Consider the following 24,513-nt stretch of genomic DNA (forward strand, 5'->3'; position numbering starts at 1 on the left):
TACCAAATTGGTTTGTGCAAAGTACTTACGCACTTGGTTTTGTATGCTTTAAGCTATACCTAGCAGTAGAGTGTTTGCATAAAGTGTGGGAGGTTGTGGTTTTGCTCCTTTGCCATGTCATACCAGGTGTGAAAAATGGTTCTTAATTTAGCACTCAGCAGGATAGCTGTAGGACTGGTCAGCCCAGTGTCATTTTAATGTGACTAGATCGGGTATCAGTTTGCCTGTCTATGTCGTGATATTCAGTTGAGGCAGCACAATTATGGGGGCATGGTATTCTCTGCTACAAGTAGACACTGTCATTTGTTTATATGACTGGGAAAAAAATGTTGAAAAAAGATTCTTAACCCAAACAAATACACACTTGTGTGGGTATAGAATATTTAATTTGTGGATTACAGGCAAATAGGGTATACATGTTTATACATGAAGAGAGGTTCTTTTAAACTGCTCTGATATCCAGTTTTTAGCACACCTGAGCCAAATGCTCCTGGTGAGCTTTTGTGACCGCTCGATGTCTGTCGTCAGTTGTCTGTCTGCAACATTTTCTTAAAAAATCTTCTTCTTGAAAATCACTGGGCAGAATTACACCAAACTTCACAGGAATGATCCTTTGGTGGTCCCCTTTCAAAATTGTTCAAAGAATTTAATTCTATGCAGAACTCTGGTTGCCATGGCACCCAAAAGGAAAAACTTTAAAAATCTTCTTGTCCAAAACCCCAAGGCTTGGAGCCTTGATATTTGGCATCTGACATCATCTTATGGTCCTCTATCAAATTGTACCCCTGGGGTGAAAAGAGGCCCTGTCCCAGGGGTCACAAGTTTTACATAGACTTATATAGAAAAACTTTAAAAATCCTCTTGTCTAAAACCACATGACCTAGGCCATTGATATTTGGTATGTAGCATTGGCTTGTGGTCCTCTACCATAATTGTTCAAATTATGCCCCTGGGGTGAAAGGCCCTGGGGTGGGTCTCATGTTTTACATAGACTTATATAGGAAATTTAACTTTAAAAATCTTCTTGCCTGAAACTGCAAGGCCTAGGCTTTTGATATTAAGAATGTTGCCTTTCCTAGTGTTTCTCTACCAAAAGTGTTTAAATTATGTCCATAGGGTGAAAAGAGGCCCTGCCCTGGGAGTACCAAGTTTAACATAGACTTATATAGGGGAAAAAAATTAAAGATCTTCTTGTCTGAAAGTTCAAGGCCTAGGCGTTTGATATTTAGTATGTAACATTGCCTGGTGGATCTCTAACAAGTTTGTTCAAATTATGCACCTGGGGTGAAAAGAGCCCCCACCCTAGGGGTCACTTGTTATAATTATGAGTTATATAGGAAAAAGTACTTAAAAAAATTATCAGGTCTTATTTCCTAGACTGCAGGGTTCTCACTAGCAATTTCAAGTTGCAGTCTCAACTACTGACTAGACTGACCGACAGACTTGAACGTTTCGTCAAAACACAGGCCTCTATTGTACTGTTAAATTAAGTGTAGACCGACAGACATTTTGTAATCACTATTCTTTACCCAAATATTGTTAAGGTGAGATAAAAAGGTAAAGGAAAATAGGTAAAATGTAGTCAAAAATTCATGTAGGACAAAATCCCCCCTGGACCCCCCCACCCCCCATCCCCCCTCCCTCATCCCTGCTGTTTCTGATCTTCCTGGACAAAATCCCCCCTGTGAAATTATCAAGGTGGACAAAATCCGCCTTGTGAAAGTATCAAGTTGGACAAAATCCCTGGTGATAAATTTTCCTTTACCTTTTTATTTCAGAATGGAAACGTATATAAACATACAGTGAAAAGAAAATTAAGGATAATTATTACTTTTATTATGCCCCCCTTCGAAGAAGGAGGGGTATATTGTTTTGCAGATGTCGGTCGGTAGGTCGGTCGGTCGGAATGTAGACCAATACGTTTCCGGATGATAACTCAAGAACTCTTGGGCCTAGGATCATGAAAGTTGATAGGGAGGTTGGTCATCACCAGCAGATGACCCGTATTGATTTTGAGGTCTGTATGTCAAAGGTCAAGGTCACAGTGACCCTGAATAGTATTACGGTTTCCGGATGATAACTCAAGAACCCTTGGGCCTAGGGTCATGAAAGTTGAAAGGGAGATTGATCATGACCAGCAGATGACCCCTATTGATTTTGAGGTCAGTATGTCAAAGGTCAAGGTCACAGTGACCAGGAACAGTAAAATGGTTTCCGGGCAATATCTCAAGAACGCTTGGGCCTAGTGTCAGGAAAATTGATAGTTAGGTTGGCCATGACCAGCAGATGACCCCTATTGATTTTGAGGTCATTAGGTCAAAGGTCAAGGTCACATTGGCCAGGAACAGTTAAACGGTTTCTGATCTTCTTGTCCAAAACCATAGGGCCTAGGGCTTTGATATTTGGTATGAAGCACAATCTAGTGGTCCTCTAGCAAGATTGTTCAGATTATTACCCTGGGGTCAAATATGGCCCCTCCCGGGGGTCACATGGTTAATATAGACTTATATAGGAAAAAACTTTGAAAAACCTCTTGTCCAAAACCATAGGGCCTAGGGCTTTGATATTTTGTATATGAAATCATCTAGTGGTCCTCTACTAAGATTGTTCAAATTATTCCCCTAGGGTCAAATATGGCTCCGCCCTGGGGGTCACATGGTTTACATAGACTTATATAGGGAGAAACTTTGAAAATCTTCTTGTCGAAACCACAAAGACTATGGCTTTGATATTTTGTAATGTAGCATCATCTAGTGGTTCTCTACCAAGTTTGTTCAAATTACCCCTCTAGGGTCAAATATGGCCCCGCCCCAGGGGTCACATGGTTCATATAGACTTATATAGGGAAAAACTTAGAATCTTCATGTCCATAAATTACATCATTCAAATGGACCACATGTATAGTTTTGAGTGGCAAGATGAACCTTGACATGAGTTGACCTTGATCTTGACCTAGTGACCTACTTTCACATTTTTGTAGCTACAGCCTTCAAATTTGGACCACATGCATCTATGTTTGTGTACCAAAAACACTTTGACCTAGTTATTAACCTAGTGACCTACTTTTACATTTTTGAAGGTAGATGCTTCAAATTTGGACCATATGCATAGTTTTTCGTTCCAAAATAAAATTTGACCTTGATTTTGACCTAGTGACCTACTTTCACATTTCTCAAGCTACAGCCTTCAAATTTGAACCATATACATAGTTTTGTGTACCGAAATGAACTTTGATCTTTAGATTGACCTAGTGACCTACTTTCACATTTCTGAAGCTACAGGCTCCAAATTTGGACTGCATGCATATTTATTTTTGTGTTCTGAATTAAAATTTGACATTGATTTTTACCTATTACCTACTTTCACATTTCTCAAGCTACAGACTCCAAATTTGAAGCACATGCATAGTTCTGTCTACCGAAATGAACTTTGACCTTGAAATTGATCTAGTGACCTACTTTCACATTTCTCAAGCCACAGCTTTCAAATTTGGACCACATACACTTTGTTTTGTACCGAAATGAATTTTGACCTTGAGCTAGTCTTGAAATTTGGAACATTCAAAAATGGCTCAGTGGATGGCGCCAAGATCTCTCTGTAATCTCTTGTTAAGTTAATAGGTTAAAGGTCAAGGTCAGATTAGACCAGAATGGTAGAACTTTTGTTTACAGTGAGCATATAATTTCTGTTCCTTGTGCAATTACTGAATGCATCAAAGGTGGCACTTCGTGTTCGACGAGCTCTTGTTTTAATACTTATTAAGAGCATAACATTAAAACATTCGGTCTAAAATACATTAAGAATGCACAGTATGTCTATGATCAACATATTAATAAATGCTTCTTCAGTAACATCAGCGATTGTGCAGAACAATTATCACGTTACTGAGACCGACATCGACATCATCTTAAAATTACTCGGACATTCATAATTAAGCCTAATTTTCACTTTTTCTAAAAAGTTCTTTAAAACTGCCTGGTAATTAGTAAGTGAGAAAACAATCGGAGTTACTCCGAACACTACGTAATCCGTCGTTGTCACCTATGCAATCATGCCGACAATCATGTGTATTCGATTTGATCATACATATGTGCCACCTGTCTCGCGGTGTAGTGGAAACGGGGAACGCTGATTGGCTATACGCGGCTATCGGTGACAAGCGAGTAACTCCCCCCACATATTTTGCTCTCGAGTCAAACCTTGTGTATTCGCAGGTTTATGTAATCAATTAGTTTTCATTGCGTCTCACTGCAGAAACGTGCGTCCGGGGACTCCCAAGCTGCAATAAACACGCGTATACTGGGACCAATTATGCGTACGGGGACGCCGATTTCGGCGTTTCCGAGAACCCTGGACTGTTCAATTATAATTACCTGATGACCCAAGCGATAAGGGATCACTTGACTGTGACCTTGACCTAGTGACCTACTTTGTTTTTATGCCCCCGGCATCTACTGATGAGTGATTGTCCTGTCCGTCCGTTCGTCCGTCCGTACGAGGTTAACCAAATGGGACCGTTTTGTCTAGCATCAATATCCCTTACTAGAATGACTTGATACTAATGAGATGTAACCTGTGACCATTCCTTATCTTCCAACATCACCTGACCTCAGTTTGACCTTGACCTCATTTTGGACTGAGGTTGCTTTATATGGGCCATCTCTTGGTTAACCAAATGGGACCGTTTCGTCTAGCTTCAATACCCCTTACTTGAATGAGTTGATACTAATGCAGATGTAACCTGTGACCATTCCTCATCTTCAGACATCTCCTGACCTCAGTTTGACTTTGACCTTGACCTCATTTTGGACTTGGGTTGCTTTATATGGGCCATCTCTTGGTTAACCAAATGGGACCGTTTCGTCTAGCATCAATACCCCTTACTAGAATGATTTGATACTAATGTAGATATAACCCGTGACCAATCCTTATCTTCAGACATCACCTGACCTCAGTTTGACCTTGACTTCAATTTGGACTTAGGTTGCTTTTTATCGACAAGGATGCCATCGGGGGCATCAAGCGTTTATTGAACACAGCTTCTTGTTTAAGATACAGCCTTAAAAATTTGGATGACATGTACAGTTTTGCACACCAATCTTAAAACTGCCTTTCAGTGACCATGAATGTGACCTACTGACCTACTTTCTAATATTTTTGTGTCTGTTTGCCATTTGAAACATGTGGCTCATATTACTCAGGTGAGTGATTCAGGGTCATCATGACCCTCTTGTTTTTGTGAGTTGGTACTTTCCTGTTGAGTGGAAGATACTGTATGAGTTGATGATGATGTAATAGTATTGAAGGTAATACAGCTGACTGTTTGTTTCAGTTATTGGACAGAGTGGCTGACTGTATGGCATTTGGTGCCCTAGAGAAATGTCCAGAATGTAAGGATGGTCAGCTTGCATATTCGTAAGTGCGATTAAGTTATTACCTTGCTGTTGATAGTAACAATTGCACAAATACCAGTTTACTTGATTTTGACTAGTCTGACAAGTTGTATTCATAAACAGCTATATGAAAATGACATGCTGATAGAACTTTATTATAAACTGTATTAGGTTACAGGGACTACAGATCTGTCGAGTAATGTGTATGTAGGTTTAATATAATATGAACTGGAAAGACTGTATACTGTAATTGTATATTAAATCATTTCATGCATTATGTGGACATCAGTTTTCTTTGATAGGTCCACCTGTTACAGGTATTGTAATGCTGTATATAATGTATGCAGTTATGCATCAAACATTTACCATGACTAAATTGTCAAGGATTTTGTCTAAAACATCAAACTGAATACAATGCAGTACTGAAGCATGAAGTTTTTCTTGTAGTTATGAAAGTAGAATTTTTCCATCCTAATTAGTTTATGATAAAGATTGAAAAGTTAAGATTTAAAGTTAACCTCTGGCAATGATACGTTTTGATGTATATTTCAGAGCGGATGGCTATCATTGTACAGGAAACATGACGGAGTGGACTAAATGCATGTACAAAACTAAAACTCCAAAAAGAAAAGCATTTAAAATTCCAAAAGAGTATCATGATGTGGAATGTCTGTAAGTCACAAAGAGTTTATAGCTCGACTTTTCGAAGTAGAACTATTGCACTCGAGTGTCGGCGTCGCCGTTGGTTAAAGTTTTTCATAAGGTTAAATATCCCTGTTACTATCAAAGCTTTTGACTTGAAACTTATAGTTATTTACTATCGAAGTATACACCAGGGGAAACAGTTCCCATAACTCTGATTTAAATTTTGATGGAGTTATGCCCCTTTTTGACTTAGAATTTTTGGTTAAAAGTTTTTGATAAAGTCATCTTGGTTACTATCAAAGCTATTGACTTGAAACTTAAAATAGTTATTTACTATCAAAGTCTTCATCAGGAGAAACAATCCCCATAACTCTGATTTGATTTTTACAGAGTTATGCCCCTTCTTAAACTTAGAATTTTTGGTTAAACATTTTGAAAACATTGAATATCTTTGTTACTATCAAAGCTATTGACTTGAAACTTAAAAGTAATTATTTACTATCAAAGTCTACACCAGAAGAAACAAACCCCATAAATCTGATTTGAATTTTGACAGAGTAATGCCCCTTTTTATGCCCCCGCTTTTTGGGGGGGGGCATATAGATTTGCCCTTGTTTGTCCGTCCTTCCGTAGCTCAAAAGTGTTTGACGTAGAGTCACAAAACTTTACAGAAATGTTGGTCAGCATGTGTAGTTGTGCACCTGGGGTTTCGCGTCCGGATACATTCAGTCATGTAGGAGTTATGGCCCCTGACTTTGTACAAATTGGTCATTTTAATGTTGTGTCGCGCCTAGCTTCAAACGTATTTGACCTAGTCACAAAACTTTACGGGAATGTTGGTCGGCTTGTGTAGTTGTGCACCTGGGGTTTTGCGTCCGGATTCATTCAGTTGTGTAGTAGTTATGGCCCCTGACTTAGTAAAAAATTGGTCATTTTGATGTTGTGTCAGGCGTAGCTCCAAAAGTATTTGACCTAGAGTCGCCAAAGTTTACAGGAATGTTGGTCAGCATGTGCAGTTGTGCACCTGGGGTTTCGCGTCCGGATTCACTCAGTTGTGTAGGAGTTATGGCCCCTGACTTAGTTAAAAATTGATCATTTTAATGTTGTGTCAGGCGTAGCTCCAAAAGTATTTGACCTAGAGTCACCAAAGTTTACAGGAATGTTGGTCAGCATTTGCAGTTGTGCACCTGGGGTTTTGCGTCCGGATTCATTCAGTCATGTAGGAGTTATGGCCCCTGACTTAGTTAAACATTGGTCATTTTAATGTTGTTTCGCGCGTAGCTCCAAAAGTATTTGACCTAGAGTCACCAAAGTTTAAAACAATGTTGGTCAGCATTTGCGGTTGTGCACCTGGGGTTTCATGTCCGGATTCATTCAGTATTGTAGGAGTCATGGCCCCTGACCTTGGAAAAAAATTTTGTCCTTTGTCATGTAGTGGGGGCATCTGTGTCCCATGGACACATTTCTAGTTTACTTAGATTTTTTTGGTTAAAGTTTTACAAAGTTTTTACCGACAAAGCTCTAATTCAGAGTCAAGCACTGAGAGAAGTCGAGCGTGCTGTCTTAAGGACAGCTCTTGTTTTTCATGTTCCTCATTGGATTTCTAAATATATTGAGAGAATTGTATTCACTATGAAATATTTCACTGGTACAAGAATTAAAGATACAAAATGTATCAGAATTTCATACCAATATCATACTTCTTTTAAGAGATTGATGTACATAGTTTTGTACAAGATCATGAACTGATGCACTATTTTATACTGATACAGATGTTAAATTTTACCAACGTAATGAATGTCCTGACATTATAAAGATGAAATGGACGGAATTAGTTTAAAGCGGTGGAGGGACAAGAAATAAAAAGACAATTTGTTTGTGTTCAGTGTAACTTGTATGCACTAGATGTAGTATTTTCAATCCTGAGTCACTTGTGAAATTATTATGTCTCCCCCACTCCCAAACCATTTCCACTCAGTAACTTGAGAACCACTTGACCTGGAATGTTGAAACTTCATAGGATGATTGGTCATGCAGAGTTGATGCACTATCGATTTTGGAGTCACTCTGTTAAAGGTGAAGGTCACAGGGTCCTGAACATGGAAAATTGTTTCCGATCAATAACTTGAGAACCACTTTACACAGAATGTTGAAACTTCATAGGATGATTGGACATGCAGAGTAGATGACCTCTATTGATGAACACTGTGTTGTCGATCTATCAGTGTATGTTAGTAAATGTTATACATTTTATTTCTCAGAAAAACTTACAAGTTTGTAAAAAGAGATCGAGTGTTCCCTGCAGTGACTGTTAGAACTACCGAAGGCCCTGTGAGTTCATCACTGGATAGTGTAGATGGCGGGTAAGTACTTGTACTCATTCATTTATGCCTAGAGCAAAAAAATAAAATAAAATGTTTGGCAAAAAGCCTTTAGTTTGATGTTTGGAAGGTTTGCAGCATTAGGTATGCAACTGTGATTTACTGAAACAATTACTTGATTATTTTACTATTAACCAAGGCATGTATTATCAATGTCTTAAGTCTGCAGGTTCATTTTGCTCTGTCATTCTTGAATTACCACAGAGAGTGAAGAAACTTTGTATGAATATTCATTTTGTTTTCTACAAACAGCTCTGCAAAATATCTAAGGTATAGATGCAACAACTTGAATATTTGCAATTCTTAAGTATCTGTTTCAGACTTCAAATATTGACGAATATTGGGAGACATATTGTTCCTTACGTCACACTTCATTTCCGATCAATAACTTGATAACCATTTGACCTAGAACCTTCAAGCTTCATATGGTTGCTGGAGTAGAGGACCCCTATTGTTTTTAGGGTCACTCCATCAAAGATGAAGGTCACAGGGGCCTGAACATTGAAAACCATTTCCGATGAATAACTTGAGAACCACTTGACCCAGAATGTTGAAACTTCATAGGATGATTTGTCATGCAGAGTAGATGACCCCTATTGATTTTTGGGTCACTCTGTTAAAGGTCAAGGTCACAGGGGCCTGAACAATAACTTGAGAACCACTAGGTCCAGAATGTTGAAACTTGGCGGGATAACTGGACATGCCAAGTAGATGATCCCTATTGCAGCCAACCCTCAGTGTCTCTTTGATTTACGATCCTGTCCCCTATTGACCTCTTGCCTATAGGACTATTCATTGGGGGAGACGTGCGCTTTTTTACAAAAGCATCTTCTAGTTAGTTAAATTAGATGAAACTGCATTGTGGAAAAGACCTTCCAGATAGTTGATAAAGTTAACCACAATATTTTTCCAGGGTAAATTTCCATCCATTGGAAGGGATGAAGTTTGTAGTGTCTGGTAAATTCTCCAAGTCAAAGTCAGAAATAACAAAGGCTGTAACGAAACTTGGTGGAACTGTTGTGTCAAAATGTGATGGCAAGGTTGCTGCTGTTATCAGCACAAAAGGTAAAGGCAAAATATCCACTGATTCTGTAGTTGATCAAAATTAGTTCAAATTATAAAATACCCCTTAGCAACAGTTGTTTCAATATTATCAAGCAGTGAAATATTATTGAATATACAAAGATGCAGTGCAGTGATTATCTTAAATTGGTGCCCGTGTGCTTATTTATCATGCTGTAGAAATTATATTTATGGTGGCACCAAATGGGAACCTATATCATTTTATTCAACATAGATATTTGCAAAAAGTTTTTATCTCAAAAGCTCTCAAGATAAGTAGATAAATATAACGAAAACAAAGTATCAACTATCCAAAATATTCATGATTAACATTGTATTAAAGTGTCTCTTAAAAAGGACCCATATAGCAATGGTTATTACTTTTGTACCATTACTCTGCTCTGATTTACATAAATGTAGATGAAGTAGACAAGAAAAGTAAAGCAATTAAGGAAGCAGAGAATGCAGATGTACATGTTGTTGATGAAGAATTCCTCACTAAAGTCGAGAAGGGTGGAGCAGCCTTGTTAATTACATCACACAGCATTGCCTCCTGGGGATCTGATGTATGTTCGACTTTAACAACACTGACAAATTAACTGTAAACATATCCTTGGAAAAGTTTTGCTAGCCTTTACGATACATATTGGCTTTGCAGGTCAAAATTGTTTAAAATGCATTTGGATGAAAATCATTCTTCACATTTCAGAGAATATTGTTAGTATTTTAAACAGTATGTCACACTTTTATGACCTCTTACCTAACTTCTGATAAAATATAAGAAAATGTTTTGGTGGATGTAGATATTTCGATGCTTATTAGCTCGACTATTCGAAGAATAGCCTAGCTATTCTACTCACCCTGGCGTCGGCGTCGGCGTCACACCTTGGTTAAGTTTTTGCATGCAAGTACATACAGCTATCAATTAAAGGCATATAGCTTTGAAACTTATTTTTTCTTTTTCTAGGTCAATTACCAACCTCTCTGGGTCAAGTCCCATAACTCTGACATGTATTTTGAGCAAATTATGCCCCCTTTTGGACTTAGAAAATTTTGGTTTAAGTTTTACATGCAAGTTACTATCTCCAAAACTAATGCAGATATTGATTTGAAACTTCACATGTGTCTTCGGGGTTATAAAACTAGTTGATAGCAGCAAGTCCCATAACTCTGACCTTCATTTTGGCCAAATTATGCCCCCTTTTGGACTTAGAAAATTCTGGTTAAAGTTTTGCGTGCAAGTACATACAGCTATTTCTAAAAGGCATATAGATTTTAGAAACTTATTTTTTCTTTTTCTAGATCAATTACCAACCTCTCTGGGTCAAGTCCCATAACACTGACATGTATTTTGAGCAAATTATGCCCCTTTTTAGACTTAGAAAATTTTGGTTAAAGTTTTACATGCAAGTTACTTTCTCCAAAACTAATGCAGATATTGATTTGAAACTTGGCAGGTGTCTTCAGGGTTATAAAACTAGTTGATAGCAGCAAGTCCTATAACTCTGACCTTCATTTTGGCCAAATTTTGCCCCCTTTTGGACTTAGCAAATTCTGGTTAAAGTTTTGCGTGCAAGTACATACAGCTATTACTAAAAGGCATATAGATTTGAAACTTATTTTTTCTTTTCTAGATCAATTAATAACCTCACTGGATCAAGTCCCATAACTCTTACATGTATTTTGAGCAAATTATTCCCCTTTTTGGACTTAGAAAATCCTGGTTAAAGTTTTGCGTGCAAGTACATACAGTAATTACTAATAGGCATATAGATTTGAAACTTATTTTTTCTTTTTCTAGATCAATTACCAACCTCACTGGGTCAAGTCCCATAACTCTGGCATGTATTTTGGGCAAATTATGCCCCCTTTTGGACTTTGAAAATTCTGGTTAAAGTTTTACATGCAAGTTTCTATCTCCAAAACTAATGCAGATATTGAATTGAAACTTCACATGTGCCATCAGGGTTATAAAACTATTTGATAGCAGCAAGTCCCATAACTGATATGCATTTTGGTCAAATTATGCCCCCTTTTGAACTTAAAACTCTTTTGATATTTAACCTTTTTTGGTAATATTTTCCTGCTTCTGGGACAATATTTCGAATAGTCGAGCTTGGCTGTCTTACGGACAGCTCTTGTTTTTTATGATGACCATTATACCTTCCAGGCTGAGAAAAGAATAGCACAAGGTTCAATTTCTAAAAGTGTTGGGAAAAGTGTTGGGAAAAGTTTTGGGAAGTTCTCCAAGAGGGATGGTATGCTGCATCTTTTTTGTTTACTATGGATAAATAAAGGCAGTGGAAAGGGTCAAATTGTAGCAATACTATATGTTTTAATTACCAAAGGCAAGCCATTTTGATATTCCCAGTTCAAAACAGGCTGCAAAAGTCTGCATTTACTTTGGGTTTGCAATCTATAGTGGAAGTTGTGATAAAATTTCAAGAACCTCTGCTTTACATTATATGAAATGAATATGCTTGAACTAAACTGAAAGAATAAGTTTGAGAAACATCATAACCATTCTTAACATAGTCACAAGTTTCTGTTTGCCTTAAACACATACATGTAGGTACAGTTAGTCACAGCAGAAGTAGGTACACAAATTGTATAAGTTGGCTCATTTTGTCACAGCAGAAGTAGGAACACAAATTGTATTAAGTTGGCTCATTTTGTCACAGCAGAAGTAGATAACACAAGCTGTGTTAAGGTAGCAGGGCTCACACTGGCCTCCAAAAAATAATAGCCAACTTTTGAACCTATAAAAAAGTAATAGCCAAAACTGATGCAGACCTTTGCGTGCAATGTTTATAAAATAAAAAGAACAAATATTAACTTATACATTTTCTTGATTGCTTTGAAAAGTTTTAGGCCCCAATAGAGATTGTGAGCATTGGGGATTCACTGGGAAATTACCTCCTAATATTGGGGGTGGGCTCCCACTACAAATGTTTTCGAAGATGAGGCTACATTCTGATAGCATTTACTGAACACGTAATTAGTTTGTGTAAGGCAGCTGAAATGATAATATTGGCTGACATTGTGGACTGGGCAATTCATGCACACACAATATGGGCACAGTTGCACACAAGGGAAAGTATCATTCATGTTTATACTTTTCTTTATATATATCAAGTGTTTTCATGATTCTGTTGACCACAACTGCACTTAAATTGCCCAAAAAATGCAAAACAATCGGGTCGCGAAAATATGTGATATTTGGCATCTATACACTGAATTACAGCTTTTTGTCACAAAGGTTTAGATGCTTTATTCAATAAATACTAACTTTTTATGTGTTTTAGAATGTTTTACTTACGCTAATGACAGTATGCAGGCAAATTTATTTGTTGATTTTTAGCTTGCCCGTATCGGCCATGTTACTAAGGATAGAAACAAACAAGACTGGGTTTCCCGATTATTTCTGGGTTTAATGTGCAAAACCGAACTGTCTTGGTTAAAAAAAAAAAAAAAAAAAAAAATATCTGGCCTGTAATATTTCAACACATACATTCTCGTTATTTTCAAATTTAAAAAAAACTTATTTTCTCACCGAACAATTGCATTTCAAAATAAAGAGATAGATCTATAACCTAGATTGATTAAAGATATTTCGAAATCGTCGACAGGTCGTTTATAATATGTTTTTACAGATAATTAAATTAGCGGTAATCATAGACGGCAACTTAGGTTTTCATCAAGGTTTTCATCAAGAAACTGTCGGTACAAATTGGTTGGTTTAATTGTCGTCTGCCGAATATAGAGTTGAAGAAAATCTTTGTTGGCGTTTGAAAATGTTCTCAAAAGTAGCCTGCCTGTTCAATGCAGCAGATGTCGATACACAGGCTGTGGTAAGGTGGCTTAGTTTGTCACAGGGGGAAGTAGATACACAAGGTAGCTGTGTTAAGGTAGAAACTGTCACAGCAGAAGTAGGTACACAAGCTGTGTTAAGTTGGCTTAGTTTTTTCACAGCAGAAGTAGATACACAAGCTGAAATAAGGTGGCTTAGTTTGTTACAGCCAAAGTAGGTACAAAGTAGATACACTAGCTGTGTTAAGGTGGAGGTTGTCACAGCAAAAATAGATACACAAGCTGTGTTAAGGTTGCTTAGTTTGTTACAGCGGAAGTAGATACACAAGCTGTGTTAAGGTGAACAGTGTGTCACAGGGGAAAAACATACACTAGCTGTATCAAGGTGGCTTAGTTTGTCACAGGGGAAGTAGATAAGCTGTGTTAAGGTGCCACATTTTATCACAGTGGAAGTAGATAACAAGCGGTGTTAAGGTGAAACAGTTTGTCACAGTTGAAGTAGATATTGAAGCTGTATTCAGGTGGTAGGTTGTCACAGGGGAAGGAGATACACAAGCTGTGTTAAGCTGGCTTAGTTTGTCACAGAGGAAGTAGATACACAGCTGTGTTAAGGTGAATTTGTTTGTCACAGCAGAAGTAGATACAAAAGCTCTGGTAAGGTGGCTTAGTTTGTTACAGCGGAAGATTCACTAGCTGTGTTAAGGTGTCAGGTTGTCACAGCAGAAGTAGACACAGGCTGTGTTAAGGTGGCTTAGTTTTTTTACAGTGGAAGTAGATTCACTAGCTGTGTTAAGGTGTCAGGTTGTCACAGCAGAAGTAGATACACAGGCTGTGTTAAGGTGGATTAGTTTGTTACAGCGGAAGTAGATTCACTAGCTGTGTTAAGGTGAACAGTTTGTCACAGGGGAAATAGGTATACAGGTGGTGTTAAATTGCCTTAGTTTGTCTTGGAGGAAGCAGATAAGCTGTGTTAAGGTGAAACAGTTTGTCACAGGGGAAGTAGAAACACAAGCTTTGTTAAGATAGAACAGTTTGTCACAGCAGAAGTTGATATGCAACAGTTTGTCTGTCGTTTATCTCACTGAAAATTTGTTAAAAAAGATGTTAAACCCGAACACACACAAACACACAACAGTTTGTCACAGCAGAGGTAGATACACAAGCTGTGTTAAGGTGGTACATTTTATCACAGCGGAAGTAGATACATCAGCTGTGTTAAGGTGAACAGTTTGTCACAGGGGAAGTAAATACACAAAGTGTGTTAAGGTGGAATAGTTTGTCACAGCGGAAGTAGATACACAAGCTGTCTTAAGGTAGTACAGTTTGTCACAACAACTTCCAACAGTAAGACACCTTCTGATGACCGTAGGTTCTCAAGCTTTTCCTACGGACAGATACGGGGTGGATATAACAGATATGAGATGGACAGTACTTAATTGATTAATTGCAAGATGGCTTTGCCTTTTCTTTATGACATCAGATGATTCTTTGAAGATTCCTACAGTGGAGTTATTGAATATCTGAATAAAAATGTCAAAAACTTAAAACCAGGCCTTAGATCCTCAGTACTTAGATAAACGTTCATAGTTGCCTCCATTTTTACATTGGTGAGGAAAGTCTTTATATGATATTTCAGAGGCACATTTCACAAAGAATGTACCAGATAAGTTAAAGATGACAGTAAAAGGTGGAGCAGCTGTAGATCCTGACTCTGGTAAGTTTAGGTGTTATGTATATTTACTTTTAAAAATTGTGAAATATGTTTATTTTGTACAACTACATTAGTCAGAAACCTATTGTAAACCTTACATATACTACCCCGTCATTTTATATTTTTGTATAGAAGCCAGAGTTAGTTGGGGATAGTATTTCTACATGTGTAGTGAAACAAAAGTACTGTACATACTAGCAAAATTTGTCAGACTGGCTTAATGTCCAAACACTGCATGCATAGATACATGTATTGTTTATTTTCATGAAATAATGCTTATTAGGAGATTTCACATTTTATATCCGCACAGGAAACAGGACATAGTAAGAGATTGCCTGCGGCATGAGGGCTGCATTTACTAAAGTTGTCAGCTCTCGTAGTTAGCAATTCTCATCCAGTGCTCACAGAACTTGGTACCATATTTATGGGAGTAATATCGCAGCTAGGTTGTCCTTGAGGTTCTGGAGTTATGACCTGTGAACTACTAAAAATTGTCAAGTGTCTGCCCTTGAACTTGATACTGCTAATCACTCTTTAGTTACGTCCCATGAATTGTTTGAAATTCCTAAAGTTGAAAGTGTCCACTTCAGCAGTTCCTATTCAGTGTTTATCAAACTTAGAATGTTTATGGGTATACTATCTTGGCCAATTGCAGTAACCTGGTGGATACTCGTTGTTGCTCTAGAGTTACGGCTCTTGAATTAGTAAGTACTTTAATAGTCAAAAGAAATTTGTTGTGATTGGCATATATTGTGACAGTTTGCCACTCTTATTTTTAGCTCACCTGAGCACAAAATGCTCAAAGGTGAGCTTTTGTGATCGCCCTGTGTCCGTCATCCGTTGTCATCCGTCGTCAACAATTTGACTGTTAACACTCTAGAGGTCACAGTTTTGGCCCAAACTTAATGAAACTTGGTCAGAATGTTACCCTCAATAAAGTCTTGGACGAATTCGATATTAGGTCACCAGGTCAAATCAAAAGAAAAGCTAGTTTACACTGTGGAGGCCACATTTATGACCGTATCTTTATGAAACTTGGTCAGAATGTTAATCTTGATGATCTATAGGTCAAGTTGAAATCTTGGTCAGGTGGGATCAAAAACTAGGTCACTAGGTCAAATCAAAGGAAAAGCTTGTTAACACTCTAGAGGCCACATTTATGACTGTATCTTCATGAAACTTAGAATGTTAATCTTGGTGATCTTTAGGTCAAGTTTGAATCTGGGTCATGTCCGGTCAAAAACTAGGTCACTGGGTCAAATCAAAGGAAAAGCTATTTAACACTTCAGAGGCCACATTTATGGCCATATCTTAATGAAAGTTGGTCAGAATCTTGATGATCTTTAGGTCAATAGGTCAGGTGAGTGATACAGGGCCTTTATGGCCCTCTTGTTTGAAAATTTTTGGTTGTGCTTTATGTCAGTGTTTTGTTGCACTTGTCTGGATCTTGATCAGTTGATATGTTGTAATTATGTGGTTTTCAGGTCTGGAGAATACAGCTCATGTAGTGGAAGAAAAGGGCTCCATCTATAATGCTGTGTTAGGATTGGTTGATGTTGTCAGGGGAACTAACTCTTACTATAAGATACAAGCATTGGAGGGAGATGGCAAAAATACGTATGTGCTTAATGTTGGATCTAAAATACTGAGGTTCAGAATAATAAACTTTTGTGGAAATGGTGTCAGAAATCTCGTCAAACTTAAACAATGAGTTGTTACCTGCAATTAGTGCAGTTATATTATATATCTCCATATTGATCTTTACTGTTAGACAGTTAGAAGTCTTGACCCTGTTGTTTGAAAATTTTACAGGTGATTAAGCTAGCAATCTATTAACTTTTAGGGTTATATTCCACCATTTTAGAAGATTTAGTGAAACAAATCTATGTGTTAAGGATATAAACACAAAAATGCCTTTACAGTTAAATCACACACCAGACTTGTTTTTCCCATCAAGTTTATTACTTTGAATTGAAATTCAACCAGTGATTAGTTTAAAAGCCAGAAGACTGTTATAAGATGTATAAATTATAATCATTGGCTTAAATACAGCCACATGATTAATGATAAAAGATAGTATTGAGTATATTGACCTGTGCAAAAATCCTCATAAGCAACTGCTAGGTTGCAGACCAACCTAAATGTCATATCAGTTACGTCATAATTGATTGGATAGTTGATTTATTAACTTTTTTACAACTTGGGTTTTGTTGAATTTAATTTTCAAATTAGTTTTGTCAATATGAGGATTTATGAACTTTCTGTGTTGATATATCCTCATTATCACCCTCACTAAAAAGCATTAATTTGATGGTGTTTTATTTTCACTAACTGTAGCTAGGTCTGCTGTTGTTTATTTGATAGGCTTAACTGTGCAAAGTATTCCTGCCGACAAGATGAAAATTCTTGGAATATTGTAATGCTATCTAGATAGTATTTGAAGTACAGTTGAACATTGTAGCGTATGATCACTTTCAGTTGGTGGGTATTCCGTGCCTGGGGACGAGTTGGTACTACCGTAGGAGGTAACAAGGTAGAGAGATGTGGTTCCCGGCAGTCAGCCATTCAAAATTTCAAGGGACTTTATTTTGAGAAAACTAACAATGAATGGGAAAACAGAGAACATTTCAAGAAATTTCCCAACAAGTTCTACCCACTGGATATAGATTATGGACAGGTAAAGTATAAAAAACTGAGAATTTTATTGTCAGCTAGACAGCTTGTTACAGAAATAGGGAAGAAATAGTCTCCATACTCTATGTCCATGTGTAAAACACATTGTGCTTTCCTGGCAAAAAAATGCTTTTTTACGGCAACTGTAGATTTACAGTAGGTGGAAAACCCAAAGTTTTTGTTAAGGCATAGATAAAATAGAACACATACCAGGTAGTCAGCTGGATGGCTTCCTCTATGAAAAACACAATTTTTTTTTTCATTTGAAGGATAGATAAAATAACCGAACATATATATATCTTGTGACAGTGTGGGACCACATTGCCCGCTGAAAAATATCCCTCACTGGTTTTGATTTCCGGCAAAAAATTTAAAGCAAAGTCATTGTACATAGTAAATTTGTTGTTTTCTGTATTTTTCATTGCCATTCATGAAGGCTTTTGGTGTGTAGGTGCACAATGAGGGTCTGCAGATCAGGTTTTATATTGGATTTGGCTGGATGATTTTGATAGGAGTTATTACACTTGCACTTAAAATATTTTTGTTGTTGTACACTTTTTAGCTCACATGCTCAGGTGAGTTATTGTGATCGCTCGATGTCCATCGTCTTGTCTGTCGTCTGTCAATATTTAGCTTGTGTATGCGATAGAGGCTGTATTTTTTAATCGATCTTCATGAAATTTGGTCAGAATGATTGCCTTGATGAATTCTAGGTTGAGTTCGAATATGGGTCATCTGGGGTCAAAAACTAGGTCACTAGGTCAAATCAAAGAAAAAGCTTGTGTATGTGATATAGGCTGTCTTTTTCAATTTATCTTCATGAAATTTGGTCAGAATGATTGCCTTAATGAAATCTAGGTTGAGTTCGAATATGGGTCATTGTTCTATATTCTATATACTATCAAAGGGCCGATAAAACACTAATTTCACGAAAACGACTATTTGTTCAACCACGTTTATTTTTTTTATTTCGATCAACTCGATTAACAAAAAATTCGAACAACAGAATAATGTTCTACAAAAATTGACCATTTATCTTCACAACATTCCCCCCTCCTTGATAGCACATACATTGTAGCTAATCAACAAATACTAATATATAATGTTCTTTAGCTTTTCTTAGACAGTTCAGCAAAATTATCTATTATGCAATTAGTTCTATTAAGTTCTGTTGGCTTTTACAGTTTAATGGACTTCTAATGGAACATTTCGAGTTGCATTAGGAACTTGTATGATTATTTCCATTTGGAATACGTTGGAAAGTGTAGGGATTATTATGCCCTTTAACACACACTTTCTTTTATATACTATACAATAAACAGTTTACACACTTCTATTATAGCACAGGGATTACTATGCCCTTACAAGTGCTAGTTTATAAACTATTTAGATTAATTAACATTGCTTTTCTGTATGCTTCACTTTGGTTTATGTACGTAATTTAAATACATGTACCGCGAAGTTTAAAACTGTCATTCACTATGTTTACTGCTCATTTCCTTGTAATAATGCTAAACGTGTTATTGGTCGTTTGAGAATATTGTTTCCAATGTGAACCTCAGCTACTCGAACATGACCATCCCGTCCTGGAAATACCTTCGTGATTCGTCCAAGATGCCACTGACCTCTCGGAACGTCTGGATCAATGACCATAACGATATCCCCGACTGTGAAATCTCGAGTACCCAGAAACCATTTATTGCGTACACCAAGTGTAGGAAGATACTCTTGGAGCCAACGTTTCCAAAAGTGTCTTAAAAGTTCTTGAACGAAACGCCATCTAGAAGTAACATTGTTAATATCTGGTGCAAAATTGCCACCAACCTGTCCATAGAGAAAATGATTTGGCGTCAAAACCGTGTTGTCTTTTGGATTCGAACTCTGATACGTTAAAGGCCTGCTGTTAATCAAGCCTTCCGCTCCAACAACTGCTGTTATCAACTCTTTATCTGTGATGTCACCGTTTTTCAGTATGGCGAACAAAGCTCTCTTAGCGCACTTAACCATTGATTCATGAGCTCCGCCAAAATGGGGGGCATTTGGCGGCAAAAACTTCCAGTTTATACGTTTTTCATTAGCATAATGAATAATGGCGTCTTCATCCAGTTGTCTGTACAGTTCTCTCAATTCATTCACACAACCAACGAAGTTGCTACCGTTGTCTGAAACTATAGTGTCAGGAACACCTCTCCGACTGATAAATCTATACAGTGTGTTCAAGAAAGAGTTTGTGTCCATATTGTACGAAATTTCTAAATGCACCGCCCGCGTCACTAAACATGTGAACACACAAAGATAACGTTTGAGCCGAACTTTCCCACAACCTTGCTCAGTAATGAATGGACCCGCGTAGTCCACCCCTGTGTTTGCAAACGCCCTGACTGAATGACTTAAACGTTCAACAGGTAGTGGTGCCATTATTTGCTTGCTTGCCTTTGCTTTACGGCGTCTGCATTCAGCACAAATGTTCTCCCACTGTCGAATTTCTTCGCATGCCGATATAATCCAGAATCTGCTTGATAATGATGACAATGTTTGGTTTGTACCGCCGTGATTAACGAGCTCATGGTTCTGTTTCACTATAAGTTTTGTGATACTATGTTTTCTTGGCAGAATAATTGGGTATCTAACGTCATATGAAATGTAATCCGCGTATTTTAGCCTACTATTACAACGCAGTAGACCATCTGTATCTAATATGGGATTCAGCGGAGCCAATTTGCTGCTATTAGGAATAGCTTTACCTTTCGAAATGCACGTATATTCTTGTTCAAAACATTCAATTTGGGCTATTCTTATAAGTCTTTTCTCTGCCTCTTCGATTTCACTTAAGCACAGTTCTTTTGACAACCTTCTATCTCTCTTTGACATTTGACAATTGTCTATGAATCTATTAATCCATGCACTAATTCTAACTAAATGATTCCAGTCTGAATAGTTAGTAGGATTTAGCCTATCTTCTTCTTTCGTAGTAATTACAAAATTGTATTTCTTGTCAGTTTCAGATTTTCGTTTCATTTCAATTTTCACTTCTTCAGTCATTTCAAACTTATTTTCCGGCCAGTGTTCCTCTGCATATTTTAGAAATTCTGGTCCGTGCCACCAAAACGAACAATCTGACAATTCTAGAATCAAACTTCCTCGCGATGTCAAATCTGCTGGATTATTTACTGTTGGTACATGACGCCACTGACTTGGAGATGTTATTTCATGAATTGACCCTACACGATTTGCTACAAACGTTTTATATTGTCTACTTGCTCCATGAATCCAGTAAAGCACATTCATACTGTCCGACCAGAATACCACGTTTTCAACTGGCATGTCCAGCACATTACATATTGCCTGTGTCAACTGTAGTCCAAGGCTAGCAGCTAACAATTCAAGTCTAGGAATACTTATGGATTTCAAAGGAGCGACCCTGCTTTTCGAGGCTATCAAATTCACAGTCTGTCCGTTATCTCCTCCGTTTACAGAATATACAACTGCCCCATATGCCTTAGTTGACGCGTCGACAAAGGTGTATAGTGTACTATCTATCCTTATATCGAGACACCTTGGCACTTGTAGTTCATTTAACTGTTCTAGTTCTGAAAACCACTTTTTTATTTCCTCAGACAACTCTTCAGGCAGTTCATCATCCCAGTCTACTCCAGTCACCCATATGTCTTGCATAATCATTTTTGCGCGCACAGTGAACGGAGTGAGAAAACCTAGTGGATCGAACAATCTTGCTATGTTTTTCAACACAATTCGTTTGGTTAACTTTTTTCCCGAGACAAGCGATAATGTGTTACTGAACGAAAACACATCTTCTTGAGAATCCCAACTTAAACCTAATGTTTTAATTGCTGGTAATTCACTATTTGCCTTAACCTCAGCTTTATATGCTCTTTCATCTTGAGGTATTTCAGCTAAGACTGCAGTTGAATTTGTCATCCATTTTCTTGGGTTCATGCCTGCTAACTTCCATAATTCTGACAGTTCATGATAAAGATTCATTGCTTCATTTTCATTTCCTACAGAGTCCATTGTATCGTCCATGTATGTAGATTTCATCACACTCTCTGAAGCTTGAGGAAACTGTTCTTTAAAAGCTTTTGCATTTTCTTGAGCTACAAATTGAGCTAAGAAAGGAGACGCATTTACTCCAAATACTAATCGATTGAATTCATACTGTTCTGGTGGGTCACATTTTGAATTCCAAAGAAATCGATGGAAACGTCTATCAGTTTCAAGGATACCGACTCGAAGATACATTTCTGCTATATCGCAAACAATAGCCACTGGCTTCTTTCGAAAACGGAGAAGAACATCAAACAATTCATTCTGCAGTTTTGGTCCAGCGTAGACTACATCATTCAGACATACATTCTGATACTTCGCGGAAGCGTCAAACACGATACGTACTTTTGTTGTTTCCTTTTCAGGTCTAATTACTGGGAAATGTGGTAAATACCATGACTGGCTATTTTGAGGCACAGATTCAGTTATCTTTGTAATGTACCCTTTCTCTTCATAGCTCTTAATTATCTCACTGTATGCCTTGCTAACTGTTGGGTTTTTATCGAGCCTTCTTTCAGTGTTCTGTAAACGAGTCAATGCCATGTCATAATTGTTTGGCAACTCGACATTATTCTCTTTCCATGGTATTCCTATTTCATACATTTTTTCTGTATACTCTATTGTATCTTTCGCTTTTCCAAGAGCAACATTTTCTTCTTGTGACAGTTCCGGTTTGTCCACTTTTACATGTTCTATTTCCCAAAACTGCTAATTGTTTCATCTAATGTGCTACCGAAAAATGTGAAGAAATTTTTATCTTCTTCAATACTTTGCGATACGACTGGTCCCACGCATGTCCAACCTAGTGGCGTTAATCTTGCGATAGGTTCTCCTGGCGCTCCCTTAATTTCATTCAATGACCTGTGCAAATCTGAATAATCGATGCCGATCAGTAAATCTACTTTACTTTTCTTTGTAATGTTTGGAAATGGTATTCCCTTCAAGTGATCCCAACTTCCGCAATGTTCATTCCAGTTAACTGCTTTCAACGATCCAGTTACATTTTTAGTAGTGTTTGCTTCTATGTTCATTTTTAGCTGTCTATTTTCACTTTCAATGCAAAATGCTACTGTTTTAGTCGAAAAACTCTCTGTCCTACCATTTAACAAGTTAAATTTCACGGTTTCCGACTCTCCATCTAAACCTAACTCATATGCAACATCTTCATTTATGTAAGTTTTAGAACTTCCATCATCTAATAATGCATTAATTTTCAATGTTCGCATTTCAGTTGATATAATTACTGGAACTGTTCTCAAAGCAATTTTACTATTTGCTTGTCTGCTGGTAAATGCTTGTTCATCTGTGTTTGTACCTGAAGTAAATTCTTGTGCATTTACATTCAAACTAAAGCCCTGTTTTGATTGGTCATTGGTTGAGTGCAAAAGTTTATCATGTGTTTTCACACACCCGTCTATGTTACATTTTCGGTATAGACGACATTCATTTCCTCTGTGATTGTTCCGTAAACATCGAAAACATAGGTGTTTTTCCTTTGCCATCGCCCAACGACTTGGAACATCCATAGCTTTAAATTTTTCACATTGGTGTGTCTCATGTTCATTGTCACATACCCCACAGATTTTCTTCTTTTTCTCTATTTGTGGATTAGCATAGTACGATCGTGTTCTAGCACTTGATTTGGGTGAGTATTTTCTCTCGTTTTCTGACCTAAGTCCATGAATTGTTTCTGAAGCAATAGTAAGGTACTGACTTTCTTGAATCACCCAATCCTTTAACTGTTCAAGTGATTCTTTCTTTACTGAACTTCCTATCCACCTATGGTATCTCGCTAACAAAGTTTCTGGCATTTTCTTTTGAACACGCATGTACAGTGCTCCATCATTTATATCTCCATAATTTTCTTCTTTCATATTTATTATGGCAATGTCTAAAATGTCCGCAAATTTTTCAATCTCTTTAGCATTTTCAACTTTCATAGGTGGGAAATTTTCTAATTCCTCCATAAATAGCGCGATTCTTCTCCTTGTGCCTCCATATTTTCTTTCAAGTCTTTCTTTTGCTTTTTCATAGGCTACTTCTGAATGTCCTAAGCCTTCTACCGTTTTCAAGGCTTCTCCTTTCAAGTACTGTCGCATTTGTAAAAATTTATATTCCGGTGACGCATCTGTACTGTCAATGCAAGCACTGAACGCTGCAACCCAAAACGGAAAATCTTGCTTATTTCCATGAAATACTGGTATCGCGACTCTTTTCATCTGGCGTGTTAAGTCTAAATCTAGTTGCTTTTTATCACTTGTGTCTTCACCTGCATCTGACACTACTGTTGTTTCATTCTGCAAGGCATGATAGTCCTTTATAACTTTATCATACTCTTTTTCAATAGCTTCAACTTCCGACATAGTAGAAACCATTTCTTTTGTTTTCGCTTGCAATTTGTATTCATTACATACTTCTTCTATTGCCTCCGTGGCACCATCCATTGCAGTCTCTAATTTGTCTATTAATTCTTTCATTAGATCTGTGTCCGGTGTTTCATCATTCATCTCATCTATTAATTTGTTTTTTGTTCGTGTGAATTTTGCTTTACACCGAGATTTTTTTTATTTTCAGTTCAACAATTTTTGATGCATCTTCATGGCTTTTAATAGCCTCTTCAGCTTTCTCCAGCTCAGTCATCTCGATTTTAGTTTGCAGGCGTTATATGTTCAAAAAATCTTGTTATTTCACAAAATATTCGAAATATTCTTCCTGTTCGATTACTATTACACTTATTTTGGAGCGGCGATTTAACACCCTTCTATACAGTTTC

General features: G+C 37.3%; 1 protein-coding gene and 1 non-coding gene across 2 annotated transcripts in view; both read left to right on the plus strand.

The window, feature by feature from the left end:
- The window catches only part of LOC123545029 (poly [ADP-ribose] polymerase 1-like), an 85,942-nt gene that overhangs the window by 16,698 nt on the left and 44,731 nt on the right, over positions 1-24,513 (plus strand). Inside the window, exons 9-17 of the mRNA XM_053522468.1 lie at positions 5,333-5,415; positions 5,946-6,065; positions 8,300-8,401; positions 9,333-9,484; positions 9,902-10,047; positions 11,652-11,739; positions 14,928-15,005; positions 16,487-16,619; positions 17,481-17,679. Of these exons, the coding sequence (XP_053378443.1) occupies positions 5,333-5,415; positions 5,946-6,065; positions 8,300-8,401; positions 9,333-9,484; positions 9,902-10,047; positions 11,652-11,739; positions 14,928-15,005; positions 16,487-16,619; positions 17,481-17,679 (1,101 nt within the window). The remainder of the gene's footprint in view (positions 1-5,332; positions 5,416-5,945; positions 6,066-8,299; positions 8,402-9,332; positions 9,485-9,901; positions 10,048-11,651; positions 11,740-14,927; positions 15,006-16,486; positions 16,620-17,480; positions 17,680-24,513) is intronic.
- On the plus strand, positions 14,577-14,702 carry LOC123545840 (small Cajal body-specific RNA 8). Its single transcript, XR_006685461.2, has one exon. It is a non-coding gene; the product is annotated as a small Cajal body-specific RNA 8 (non-coding RNA).

Source organism: Mercenaria mercenaria, chromosome 1 (genome assembly GCF_021730395.1).
Source record: "Mercenaria mercenaria strain notata chromosome 1, MADL_Memer_1, whole genome shotgun sequence".
NCBI lineage: Eukaryota > Metazoa > Mollusca > Bivalvia > Venerida > Veneridae > Mercenaria > Mercenaria mercenaria.